This window comes from Rhinatrema bivittatum, chromosome 2 (genome assembly GCF_901001135.1).
Source record: "Rhinatrema bivittatum chromosome 2, aRhiBiv1.1, whole genome shotgun sequence".
Taxonomy (NCBI): domain Eukaryota; kingdom Metazoa; phylum Chordata; class Amphibia; order Gymnophiona; family Rhinatrematidae; genus Rhinatrema; species Rhinatrema bivittatum.
Genome location: NC_042616.1, coordinates 103,998,156 through 104,010,433, shown reverse-complemented (window position 1 = coordinate 104,010,433; position 12,278 = coordinate 103,998,156). Strand labels below are relative to the sequence as shown.

Below are 12,278 nucleotides of genomic sequence, written 5' to 3'. Positions count from 1 at the left end.
CGGCAGGGTCCCCTTCCATTTGTATGTAAAGCATACTGGTGTATGTGCCATAAAAATGCTGAAATAATCATATCTTTGGTTGTGTAACCAGCTTTCTCAAAGGACAAGCAGGATGGCAGTCCTCACACATGGGTGACATTGTCAGATGGATCCTGGCACAGAAAACTTTTGTCAAAGTTTCTAGAAACTTTGACTGGCACACTGAGCATGCTCAGCACGCCACTAACCATGCATACTCAGTGTTACGACTATGGCTGCTATGCAGCCTCCTCACCACCAGAGGTCCCTCACGAGCACGCTCTCTTGGCTGGCCCAGTCTGGCCTACATATCTGCTACATGACCTGGACTTGCCTAGCCAATGCCTCAGGGCTTCAGCATCGAGTTCCTTTGGGCTCCCTGCTCTAGCCTCCCATTTCCCTCTGTGTGCCTTCGGGCCTTCTGTTCTGCCTTCGGGCTCTGTGTCCTGGCTCTTTGCCTTGCTGCCTTCGGGCTCTGTGTCCTGGCTCCTTGCCTTGCTGCCTTCGGGCGTTTCTGTTTTCTGTTCAGTGTAAGTCTTGTCTTGGTTTTGTCTAGACCAGTCAGTCTGTCCTGCTGTCTTGGTTCCCTCAGGCCAGTTCACATATACATACAGTCTCACACTTACCTGCATGCTGTCCAGATTCCACCCATACCTGCACCCAGTTCCAATGTTCAGACCACGCTTACCGGCACTCACATCCACGCGTACCCCCATGCTGCTCCAGTGTTTCCCAAGCTCACCCTTACCCCCACGTACCTTGTTCCAGAGACTCATTCCAGACAGCATCCGGTACCAGAGACTCCACTCCAGCCAGCACCTGACACCAGAGACGACTTCAAGCCAGCACCTGACTCCTTCAAACCAGCTCCCAGCACTAGAGACTCCACTCCAGCCAGCATCCAGTTCTACAAACTCCACACAGCCAGCACTAGAGAGTCCTCTCCAGCCATTATCAGAGACTTTACTGAGATTCCTGTTCTCCCTATTTTGAGTCATCCCTGCAGGTGGTGTTCACCACACCGGGCAATTGCCCAAACGTAAAACACGTGGGGTCCCTCTTCAGTCCACGGAGCTTTTGCCTCGCGGTCGTGGAGCTCGCGCTTGTTTTTGCTTTTTTGCAGTTTATCTGGTCCAGCCTACCACCGGGTTCGAGCGCCGACAGCTCTCCCACCAATCGGTGGTGGTGGTGGAATTGACCTTAAAAGAAGGTGAAGAGGCTTCGCATTCATGCCTCAGCCCCTTGGGCTGTGAGCATAGGGCTCTGGATTCTTTCGGACGCTGGGTGTTTCAAGGCGCTATGTTAGTGGCCAGGATTGCTTGTTACCAGCTTTATATGGGTCAATAATCGAGGAACCTCTGGAAACAGGCCCAGAAGTTGGGGGAGCACCTTTGCATACGACGTGTTTGAGACGGCCATGATAATTGCCGCAGCGGGCACTGGGTATCGCCCAATGGCTTGGCTGCGCGCCCTGATCTGCACCCAGAGATCCAGGACCTCCTGGCAGATTTGCCATGCATGGGTGAAAACCTGTTCGGCGACAAGATTAAAAAGGCAGTGGCACAACTGAAGGACTATCTTGAGAACCTTCAACAGTTGTCAGCCAGTACTTCTGACACCCAGCCTCCCAAGAAGCCCCCCAGGCAGTATCCAAGGTAGCCGTTCTACCAGCTGTGCAAATACTACACGCTGGTCTCTAGGGCGAGACCTCAATGGCCTCTGGCAAGACCGAGGGCGCAGCTACCTCGCACGCCCCATCCGACCCCAGCCCCACTGCAGAACCTCATTGTGGAATTTTGAGTGGTGGCCAGGGAGCGTGAGCCAGCCACTCCTGCCCTATGGTGTCAACTCCCCAGTGTGGGGTCGACCACAGTTATTTGCAAACCAATGGACTTCGATTACATCGGACCTCTGGGTCGTATTCATCGTGCACCAGGGGTACAGATTGCATTTCCAACAAATTCCATCCCATTCTCCTCCGTGTGCACAGTGGAGTGCAGTAGGGAACCTGCAGATACTTTGAGTAGAGCTTTCCACCCTCTTACTGGCTCAGGCAGTTGAACCAGTTCCCGCCAAGCCAGTGGGGCGATGGATTCTACTCCAGGTATTTCCTGATTTCCAAGAAAACTGGTGGCCTTCGACCCATTCTTGACCTGAGGGCGTTGAACTAGTTTCTGGTCAGAGAAAAGTTCAAAATGGTTGTGCACGTTGGCACCTGTTCTACGCTGCACATGTTGGGCGTGACCTGGAACTACATAATCACTCGTGTGAGGACTAACATCCTGCTGTCCTTGGAGAATGTCCTCATGAAACCCATCCGCCACCCTGCAGAGTTGGGTTTCTCTCGTTTTGTTGTTTTATTTTTCATGAACTCTGTTATAAGACTGAAAAAGGACCCTGCATGGACGTGTGGTTAGTGCCAGGCTTCATCTGATGATGTCTCCCATGTGTGAGGACTAACAACCTGTTGTCCTTGGAGAGCACCTGTTACATATAAGCAACTCCACTTAACTGGAGCACATGGTCACACTCTACACCATTATAATGTATGTTGAATCCTTTGTTAACAGCTTGACCATGTCAGGACTGAGTTTGGGGGGGTGCACAAATGGGGCATCTGACTGGGCTGTCATCTGCGTCTTTCAGTGGCAGCGACATCAATTTGAATAACAGCAACAAGAAGAGACAAAATCACCATGGGGCCTCTGATCCGGCACGTACTCATGGACCCTACGGTGGCCTCGCCTTTTGCATGGGTTTTCTGGATAACACTGTAAGCATGTATGGGCTAAGAGGCCCCATGCTGATTTTGATTCATGATGCTGCCAGAGCAGAAAATTCTTCAGTTCATGGCCTGAGAAGTGTAGAAGGGTGGAGAGAGACAATTGGCAGGTGAAGGGGCTGCTGTTGGACAGGGGACAGGTGGATAAAGGGTAGACAGGGGGGGGGTGTCAGGAAGATGTGGCTTCAGTATCACTTTTTGGGCTATCTTGCTATGTTGTACTTTTATTTCACTTTGTGGTTTTAATTTTGATGAAGGTAAACATTTTGTGTCAAGCTTAGCATGGTATCATCTTGTAACCTTGGGGGATAGAACATATTGGAGGTTTGTACATGGCAAAATATCCTGCAAATGCTATTGAGGGATTATTTGAGGGATGTGGTTTTTCTAATTTCAGTATCTTATTTTGTCTGGTATTTCAGAAACCCAAGTTCATTGATATGAATGAAGATAACATCCAAATTATCACCTTAAAATGATCATTAACTCTTCTCTGAATTGGTGCCAAAGGGAATATCATTAGTTTGACATTAATTCCCTTCATTCTTCCCTTTTGTCCCGTCTCAGTATAAGCAGACATAAAGCAATTTTTTTCAGAAGCCTCAGACCTGTACCTTACCATCTGCTAATGCTACTCTTACAGGTAGCTGAAAGGAAATGTATGTGTATAGGTATTTGATTCTCTCAGATTGTGTTTGCAGTAAAAAAAAAAAAAAAGTCTATAGTTACATAGCCAGCTTTTAGAGGTCCACGTGCCAAGGAATGCAAGTCATGTCCTGAACTTGGAACCTTGGTATCATAATACAATAAACAGTATTGGCAACATAGATGCTGATGGAGTTTATGTGATGAATTCTTCAGTCTTTACCATTAACATATTTTTTTGTTTGTTTGTTTTTAGTGGTTTCCATTAGATGATGCTTCTACAGGAAAATTGCACTTGAAATTGGAATGGCTGTCCCCAGTGCCAAATGCAAACAATCTTGATGAGGTACTATATATAGAATTGTTTTTTTGAGTCACCCTCCAATCCCTTTCCCCACACCTTTCCTGAGTTGTGGTACTGTTTCCAATGCTAAAAGAGTTACAAAAGGAAAGTTTTCCACAAAGTTGGATGCTTCAATGGATTTCCCTACTGCATTCGATAATCCTCCCTCTCCCAGGGGTCTGAGTGCAAAACCTCCCAGTGTTCTCAGCTGCCAGGAATCCAGAGCCCGAGTCTCCTGCATGGGCATGCACAGCATTGTCCCCAGGATATGGAGATGTACTGGATAATATTTCTTTGTATAACATATCTCACGGGCCATCCTTGTGGCTCAGGAAGTAACATTGCTTGGTAGGGTGCAGGACATCTAGGTCCAGCTTTGTCATTCATAAGGGCTGGTGAGGCCTGAGCATGCTGCAGAGGAAGCACATGCAGGTCCCGGGGATGGTTGGAAGATGGGTGATGCTGGTGTGGCTGTCCCTGTTGGCAGAGTGGCCCTGAGAATACACCATGGAGAAGGGTTGGCAAAGGTTCCATAGAACCCCTGGGGCAAGCTGTTTAGGGAAAGGGGGTGGCAGAGACCACCGTGAGAGAGGAAGAAGGAAAAAAAAAGTATTTTGTAAGTATTTATTTTCTATGTGTGTGCTAAAAAAGATGGGGATTGTTTTCTGCAGTAGAGTACTATAGGACTATTACATAATCAGCTAAGATAACTCCCTGTGATAGGAATTCCATAACTTTTGGAACCTGCTTTATTTAGTAGCAGTTTACAACTGCTTTATGTTGAACAGGGCAAATATTATGGAATTCATTACCTGATAAAATGAAAGCTGAGAATTTGATTGTTACTTTTCGGTAATCTATAAAAGCCTTCATGTTTGTGCAGGCATTTCAGAAGCTAGCCTGAGGCAAGCTTGTGAGCATTAGAAGATGGGTTTTTCATATACATTTGCAGTTCAGAAGATGGTCTTTGTTTTTGCAGTGATTTATGTTTTATGCTTGATGCTTTCATATTTTATTTGTTTGACTGGTCTGCATCATGATTTATTATGAGTGTTTTATTATGTAAGCCACTTAGATATTTTTTGATAATGGGGACAAATATTTTAAATAAAATAGCTTGTTCTATTATATGCTGCTGCTTTCCTGTAAGTTATATAAAAGGTGAAAAAATGTCCAACTCTTGTGCAAATTAATTACCAAACATCACTTTACATACAGACTTGTTTATTGTGCTAAAGAAAGGCACATAAAGATCATAAGAAGTGCTGTGCTGGGTCAGAAAACCTCTGACAGTGGCTGATCTAGGTCACTTGGAAGTACCTGGCATATGCTAATGGGGAGACATCTTTTCCCAGTTGCTCATTCCCAAAAGTAAGATTTAATGATCCCCAAGTTTAAGCTGCTAATAATTATTAGACCTGCCTCTAAGAAATTTTTGCAAATTTTTTAAACCCAGCTGTACTATTATCCTTGACCACATCTTCCAGCAGCAAATTCCACAGCTTCATTGTCTTTTAACTGAAAAAAATTCTCTGATTTGTTAAAATCTGGCACTAGTTTGTTTCATTGCATGTAAATACCTATTCCTTATTAACTTGTTCCATCCCACTCAGAATTTTATAAATCTCTAGCATATCCCCTCTCGGTCGTCTTTTTTTCCAAGCAGAGGAGCTCTAACCTGTGCCATTCCATTCTCTTGATCGTTTCGGTTGGTCTTTATTTGTTCCTTTTTTAGTTCTGCTGTATTTTGTTTGAGATGATGCCATTGCACACAAAATGCAGCTGTATCTATTCAGATTAAAGACAGCAAAGAAGTTCTAGGCATTACGTGGGCCCTGAATCCCTTTAAACCCTCATTTTGCTGTTATAAAAATAAAACGGGGCTGAAGAAATGGTGGCTGAAAAAAAAAAAAAAGGATCAAACTATATCTATCAATCTGTAAAAGCACAAAATCCCATCAAGTATTTTTCAATCATACCCAAGAATGCTTTGAAGTGGAGACCTTCCAGAAATCAACAGTATCATCACATGGAGGAGATTTCACAAAATCCTGATTAAATCTCCTTCAGAAGCCGTAAAGTAGATCTTCTTGGGTACATGCACCAGGCAGAGGTGCATTAATTTCATTTATTCATTTCATTTTATGAAACAAAATGTTTGAAGGTTGAAAATAGAGCAATGAGTATGTGTTTCTAAGGCAGAACTTGAAGTGGTGATGCTATGGGGTCTTGTAATGGGTCGTCTTTAGGGTCGGGGGATACCTTGGAGGTCATAGGAGTGACTGTTGATGCCATGAGACACAAGATAGCAGAGTAGGAAATTCACCTATGAATGCTGAACAAGAAGAAGAAATATCTCTTATATTGTACATTCTTTGGAAAATATACAAACTCTAGGCAGAGGAATTAAGATTGCAATATGTGATCAATGCTTTATTTTTTCCCCTTTGTTGTAGGTGTTAGCAAGCATTAAGGCTGATAAAGACCAAGTGAATGAGGGCCTTTCGTCAGCACTGCTGATCATCTATTTGGATTCAGCCAGAAATTTGCCAGTAAGTTGGAAAGCGATTAGTAACTGGGCTGAACTGGTGCCTCATTTGTAACTCTGCATGCAGAGAGACCTGGGTCCGTAGCCTTCTGTTTTCTGGGCTGGAAGCATCTCAGAGTTCATGTGCTTAGGCCCAAGGGGGAGAAGGGGAGGTGCCCTGAAGGAGGTGCTCTGACCTGGTGTTTAATGCACCAGGCTGGACCAGCATAATGGCGCTCTCTGTAACGTAGGAACTTGGTGCCAGAAATGAATGAGCAGCGGGCATTCCCTGTCCCTTCTCACAGCTTAGGCAGAAACAGTGCTGGAGAGGAGGATAGTTTCTGCTGCACTGGCATCTGGCGCCCAAGCAGAAATGAACAGTTTAGCCTCATGGGTTGCTTACCTCAGCCAGCCCGGGCAATCCTCTTAGGAAGCGGGTTTCAACCAAAAATTAAAATGGTGGTGGTCCTGCCTCTTCATCCTTTCTTGCATCTCTTGCTTATTAATATTTTGCTTTGTTAATCTTCTATGTTGTATTGTGTGACTGTGTGACTGTTGCCTGTGCAAGTGCTTATTTTTAGGGGATATGTTTTAGCAAGGAGAGGTGGCTTAGGTATATTTTGTGGAGGCTGCTCTTTGTATGTCTTAGGCAGTATTCCAAGAAGAGGCAGGCTGGGTGCTAAATTTTTTGGCTTCCATCTTATTAACCTGACACCCTGACCCATGTCTGGTATTCATGAACTGGCATTACTTCACCCTGTAATATTCCTATCAGCTTTCAAGAATTTGTACAGAGCTGTGCTATTATTTTTATGTCATGAACGTTTTCTCATCTCTTGTTTTTCTGTGGAAATTTAAGGGGGTTTTGAGCTTCGCTTTGGGCTAACAAAAGTCTTTTAACTTTTGTTAAAGTAAAACCCCCGAAGCAGGCAGGTAGAAATGGTAGCTAACAAATATCTTGAAATGTAGTCTTTGATAGTAAAGGGAGCATCTCTACCCATCTATTTTACTTCTTTTCCATTTTTTTTTTTTTTTTTAAACAAACTCTGGTTTTGGCAGACTAAAATGGTATTTCCTTTGTAATACCTGAGAGAGTCATTTTTGAGCCACAGAAGACTTTTAGTATTTTGCTGCAGGTATAAAAGATTCTAAGAGCAGCCCAATATCTTGTGATTTGACTTCCAATTATCAGTAAGTTGGAATGGGATTAAAGTACAACACAGCAAGATAGAACATATAATATGAAGTGTTTGTTTTTATATTGATCCTATATGTATATTGTAATTTCGAGTTAGAGGTTGAGTATTTTTGGGAACAAACTGTAAATCGCCTTGAGAAAATGCAGGTGAAGCAATCTAGAAACAGAAGGAAATGAAGAAAAAAGTCTTTTTTTTTTCCTTCACCCCTCACCGACTGAAAGCTGAGGAGTAAATCTCCTCTGTGACTGCCCCCTCAGTGCCTGTCTTCTTCCAGCAGAGTGATAGCTATGTTCCTTTCCTCCCAGAGCTGGAGTACATTTCTTCCATGAGATGCCTGAACCTCGTGGCCCTACTGGACAGGAGATTCAAATTCATATTTCTAGCACTGCAGCTAAGCCATCCAGCCAGCCCTGTGCTGCATGCTTAAGGGGCAGTAGCAGCATGTTGTTTAGGTTTTGTGTGTGTGTGTGTGTGCAACCATTTAACTCAGATCTAAAATGTCCACGAAAAAAAATAGAAATATTTCAGGAAGAATTTAAATCAGTTCATTTTTCCAGGAAACTATTGTGAAGTAGATTGTAATGACCATTTTGTAATCAATTTCCTGGATAACATCTTATGATAAGGTGATAGGATCACAGAAAAGAACCCAGTCCTGTGTTGAACATTTGAAATATTTTTACAAAGGCTGAACATATATACATATGGGGTAGATTTTCAAAGCAGCGCGTGGGCGTACATGTGCACGCACTACCCGGCGCGCACACATGTATGCCCGATTTTATAACTTGTGCACGCAAGTTATAAGATCAGGGGTTGGCACGCGCAAATGGATGCACAATGGTGCACCTTGCGCGCACTGAGCCGCACTGCCTTCCCCCGTTCCCTTCCACTACCTCTACCTCCCCCGCCCTCCCCCCCCCCTACCTTTTTTTTTTTTTTCTTGTTTCAGAACTTACTTCAGCTCTGCGCGATCCCCCGCACGGCAGCAAATGGCCGCTGTGCCAGGAGCCTCTGACCCCGCCCCGGATTGCCCTGCCCCCTTCCCGCCCCTTTAGTAAAGCCCTGGGACATACACGCGTCCCGGGGCTTTTGAAAATAGGCCCGGCGCGTGTAAACCCTTGAAAATCCGGCCCATATTTTTTATAGTTATTTTAAGCTTCCTGGTGATTGTTCTAAAATTAGGATGTAACAAAGGTTAAAAGAAAATCTGCATGCTATTCCAACCTTGTTAGAGTTTTATGATGAAGAATCATATATTCCCAATTTTCTGAAATCCCAGATTTCCATATGATTTTACTTTCATAGTCTTCCTGATTCTGATACAAGTTTTGATCATGTGCAATTTCTGTCCTTTTATCATTCAGTAGGATGGGTCAGTATACAAGGTAAAATGATCTCTGTACTTTGTACATAGATATGGAGTAACAGAGGCATTATGGATGTAACGTGTTAACCCTAGAAATTGAGTACTTTAACAATAAGCTGCTTGCACCCTGACTTGACTATATCTATGATCCTTTGGTAAAAGCAATTTCTTGCACTGTGGAGCCAATTACATAGCTTGGATGCAAGGTATGGACTATTCTATCGCTTACTAATGCATGTTACAGATCATAATACAACAAGGAACTTTGAAGATATGGCATTGTTCTAATCTTTTTTGGACAAACTTTCTGGTCAGGCCATAGAGGTTAAATGTGGCGTCTTTTTAGCAGTCATATTGCTGAATCTTTCTGCGGCGTACTGAAAATACATAATGGGCAAGTGAACAGCCTGCATTTGCTTAGCTGCACAGACTGAAATGTTTGGTTTATTACTGTTCTTGTAGGTGCAGCAGGTTTGATTGCTTTTGTCTGCTGCATATTTGGTTGAATGTTTAGTTCTTGGTGGCATTTGCATACACAGGCTGTTACTGTATATTGTGAAGTTGGACTGAGACTGGGCAGTTGGATGTGCTCTTTGTGAGAGTAAGTAACTGTTGACCAAATGGCAGATATGTTAGTATTGCGAGTTTTTAGTTTGGCTGGTTTGTTTGAGTGTTTAGGTGTGGGTGATTTTATTGGATGTTCATATGGGAAACAGAAATGGCTGCTATGGTTGGATGTATACGCTTGGATGGGATTTGTTAGATGGCGTATTTATTAGGATGTTTGTAAGACCCAAGCAGAACTTCTACAAAGAAACAAAATGAACAATAATAAAGGTGGGGAGGGTGTTAGATATACCTAGTGTTGCTTGAGAATTTGATCTGATATTAGCAGTTGTAAGGCAGGCACTGATTGTGTTGGATAGCAAATCACATACAGGTCGATACAGTAACGTGCGGTTAAAGATTCCCCGTCTGTAACGTGCTGGGAGCGCACAATACAGACGAGTAAGGCGATCCAGCGATACAGTCTCCAGTTTCACGCGTCCTTAGCGCTTCGTAAAATAGACGTAAAATAGACACATAACCCTTTCCGCACGCAGCATGTATATGATGTGTAAATGAACGAATTAGCTGTATAATGAAGGAATTAGCTATTCCCCTCCGATACTGTAACGGGCGCTGATATTATCTCCTTAGTAACCCGCTGTTTTGCTGCGGCCTTAACGTGTTAGTTTACCGCCTCCCCCTAGTAGGTGTTAGGACTGTGAGTCTAGTAACAAATCCATTGACACCGCTTAAGATACTCAAAAACAATAAAACACAATAAAAAAAAAAAGCGATACAGAGATGATCGAGAAAATGTAATGCTGTGGGACACACAAAACCTGTCAGAAAAAAAATAAAAATTTTTAAATACCTGTCGGAGGGCCGCGTTGGTCCAGGCGGCCGGCGGCGGGAGCCGGGGGGCGGGTGGTCGCGTGTTAAATCTAGGCCGGGTCGCACAGACGCGCATTCATCCAGGCGGAGGAGCCGGCGGCGAAAGCCGCCGGCTCCTCCACCTGGATGAATGCGCACCCAGGTTACTGTATAGGCGCTGTATTAAGCGCCTATACAGTAAAATGGGTTGCGCGGGCATAACCCTTCCCTAACGCTTCACAGCCGCGGCATGCATTTGCATGCAATTAGAAGAGAGTATCAGGCGCTAGGTCAAGAGAACTGTGCGTGCGGGGAGGAAGGGTGCGCCTGACACTGCCGCACTGTTTCTACCGCGGCCTTACAGTATCGAGCCGATAGATGGGTAGTTTGGTTGGTACAGGATAACTGCTAAATGTTGAATAGTGTGTTTGGCTTGGTTGTTTTGTTAAATGCTACGCAGGGGACTTGGAGAGGAGGGGATAGGGTGAATATTGAAGTTTGGTTTAATGTTATTTTGGTAGTCTATAGAATATGCTCTTTATCGACAGGAGTGGAGAGTGTGTCTCTGGTCTCTTGTCTATTGTTTGGGAAGAGCATATTTGTTTTCTCTGGTTGCATTTCTGGGTTTTGCTACACTAATGTTTGGGTGGTTCTATTCAGACAGCTATTGATTGGAGTTGGAGTTTCCAGGATTTTTGTTTTTGCACATGTCAGACTGCCAACTCTACCTATGTAAAAATACTATTTATGCTTTTGTCTTCATCTCACATTGTATAATATGGAGCTGACATTGAAAATATCTTATGAATGTCAAGGGGCTTAATAATTCAATTAAAAAGAAAAATGTAATGATTCACCTTCAGCAATTTAAGCTAGATTTAATTTTTTTTTGCAAGAAACTAAATTTAAGAGTCAAATACATTGGTTTTGGATACTAAATACTTGCCTTTTCCATTTCTTTGGGATGAAAAATGGGTTGGCCATATTTGGTAAAAAATCTTTAGATTTGTAAGTCCTCTCTCAATCATTAGACCCTGAGGGAAGGTGGGTAAAACTTGTGGATGAGGTGTTTGGTAGGTCCTTTTTATTCATGAATATATATGCCTCTACTTGTGATAATCCAAATTTCTTTCGAGCTTTGACTGATTCTTTGGGGCTGGATATTATATTCCTTTCATAATTGGGGGTGATTTTAATTTACCATTGAATCTGATTATGGATAGACAATTCATGGCCCATTTTGATCATTCAAAGTCTAGAGTGGTTTTATGTTCTCTTATTGATGGCCTTGGTCTTTCTGATCCCTGGAGAATGCAATGCCCTATGGATAAATAGTATGCATTTTACTGCTTATCTCACCAATCATACTCTAGAATTGATTATATTTTAATTTCAAGTATTTTATTACTAGAGATGGTGAATTCTTTGGTTCAATGTATTGTTATATCTGACCATGCTTCAATTAGTTTGACTGTGGATTGTGGGGCTTCTCCGACCCTGTCCGCAGTGCAGGCTTAATAGTGGATTGCTTGCTGATGAAGATTTTATTAAGTTTATTACAGAGCAGAGTGAGGACTATGTTTGATTTAATTGTCTTGATAAAGTTTCCCCGATTGTTTGGTAGGATGCCTTTAAAGTTGTGCTGCAGGGGACTTCTATTACCTATTTTGCAGGAAAAAATAAAGAAAGGCATTAAGAATTGGAGACCTTGGATAGGGAGATCAAATAGTTGGGAGTCTCAACATAATACTACTGCAGGATAACTCCTTGTTGTTGCCCTTACATAAATTGAAATATAAATATAATTTTCTTATGAACCAACAAGCTGGAATGCTGCTGGCAACTCAAAAGGCCAAGTACTATACTAATACCAACAAGTTTGGACCCTTGCTGGCATGGTACTTAAATAATAGAAAGTCTAGGAATAGGGTCAGGGCCTTATCTACTGTCACAGGGAGTGCTTATATATTAGGATC

General features: G+C 43.1%; 1 protein-coding gene across 4 annotated transcripts in view; it reads left to right on the top strand.

Moving 5' to 3' along the window:
• ESYT2 (extended synaptotagmin 2) overlaps positions 1-12,278 on the top strand; it is a 310,854-nt gene that overhangs the window by 213,113 nt on the left and 85,463 nt on the right. For all 4 annotated transcript variants that reach the window (XM_029588514.1, XM_029588510.1, XM_029588509.1 and 1 more), the window contains exons 12-13: positions 3,702-3,791; positions 6,245-6,340. In XM_029588514.1, the coding sequence (XP_029444374.1) occupies positions 3,702-3,791; positions 6,245-6,340 (186 nt within the window). The remainder of the gene's footprint in view (positions 1-3,701; positions 3,792-6,244; positions 6,341-12,278) is intronic.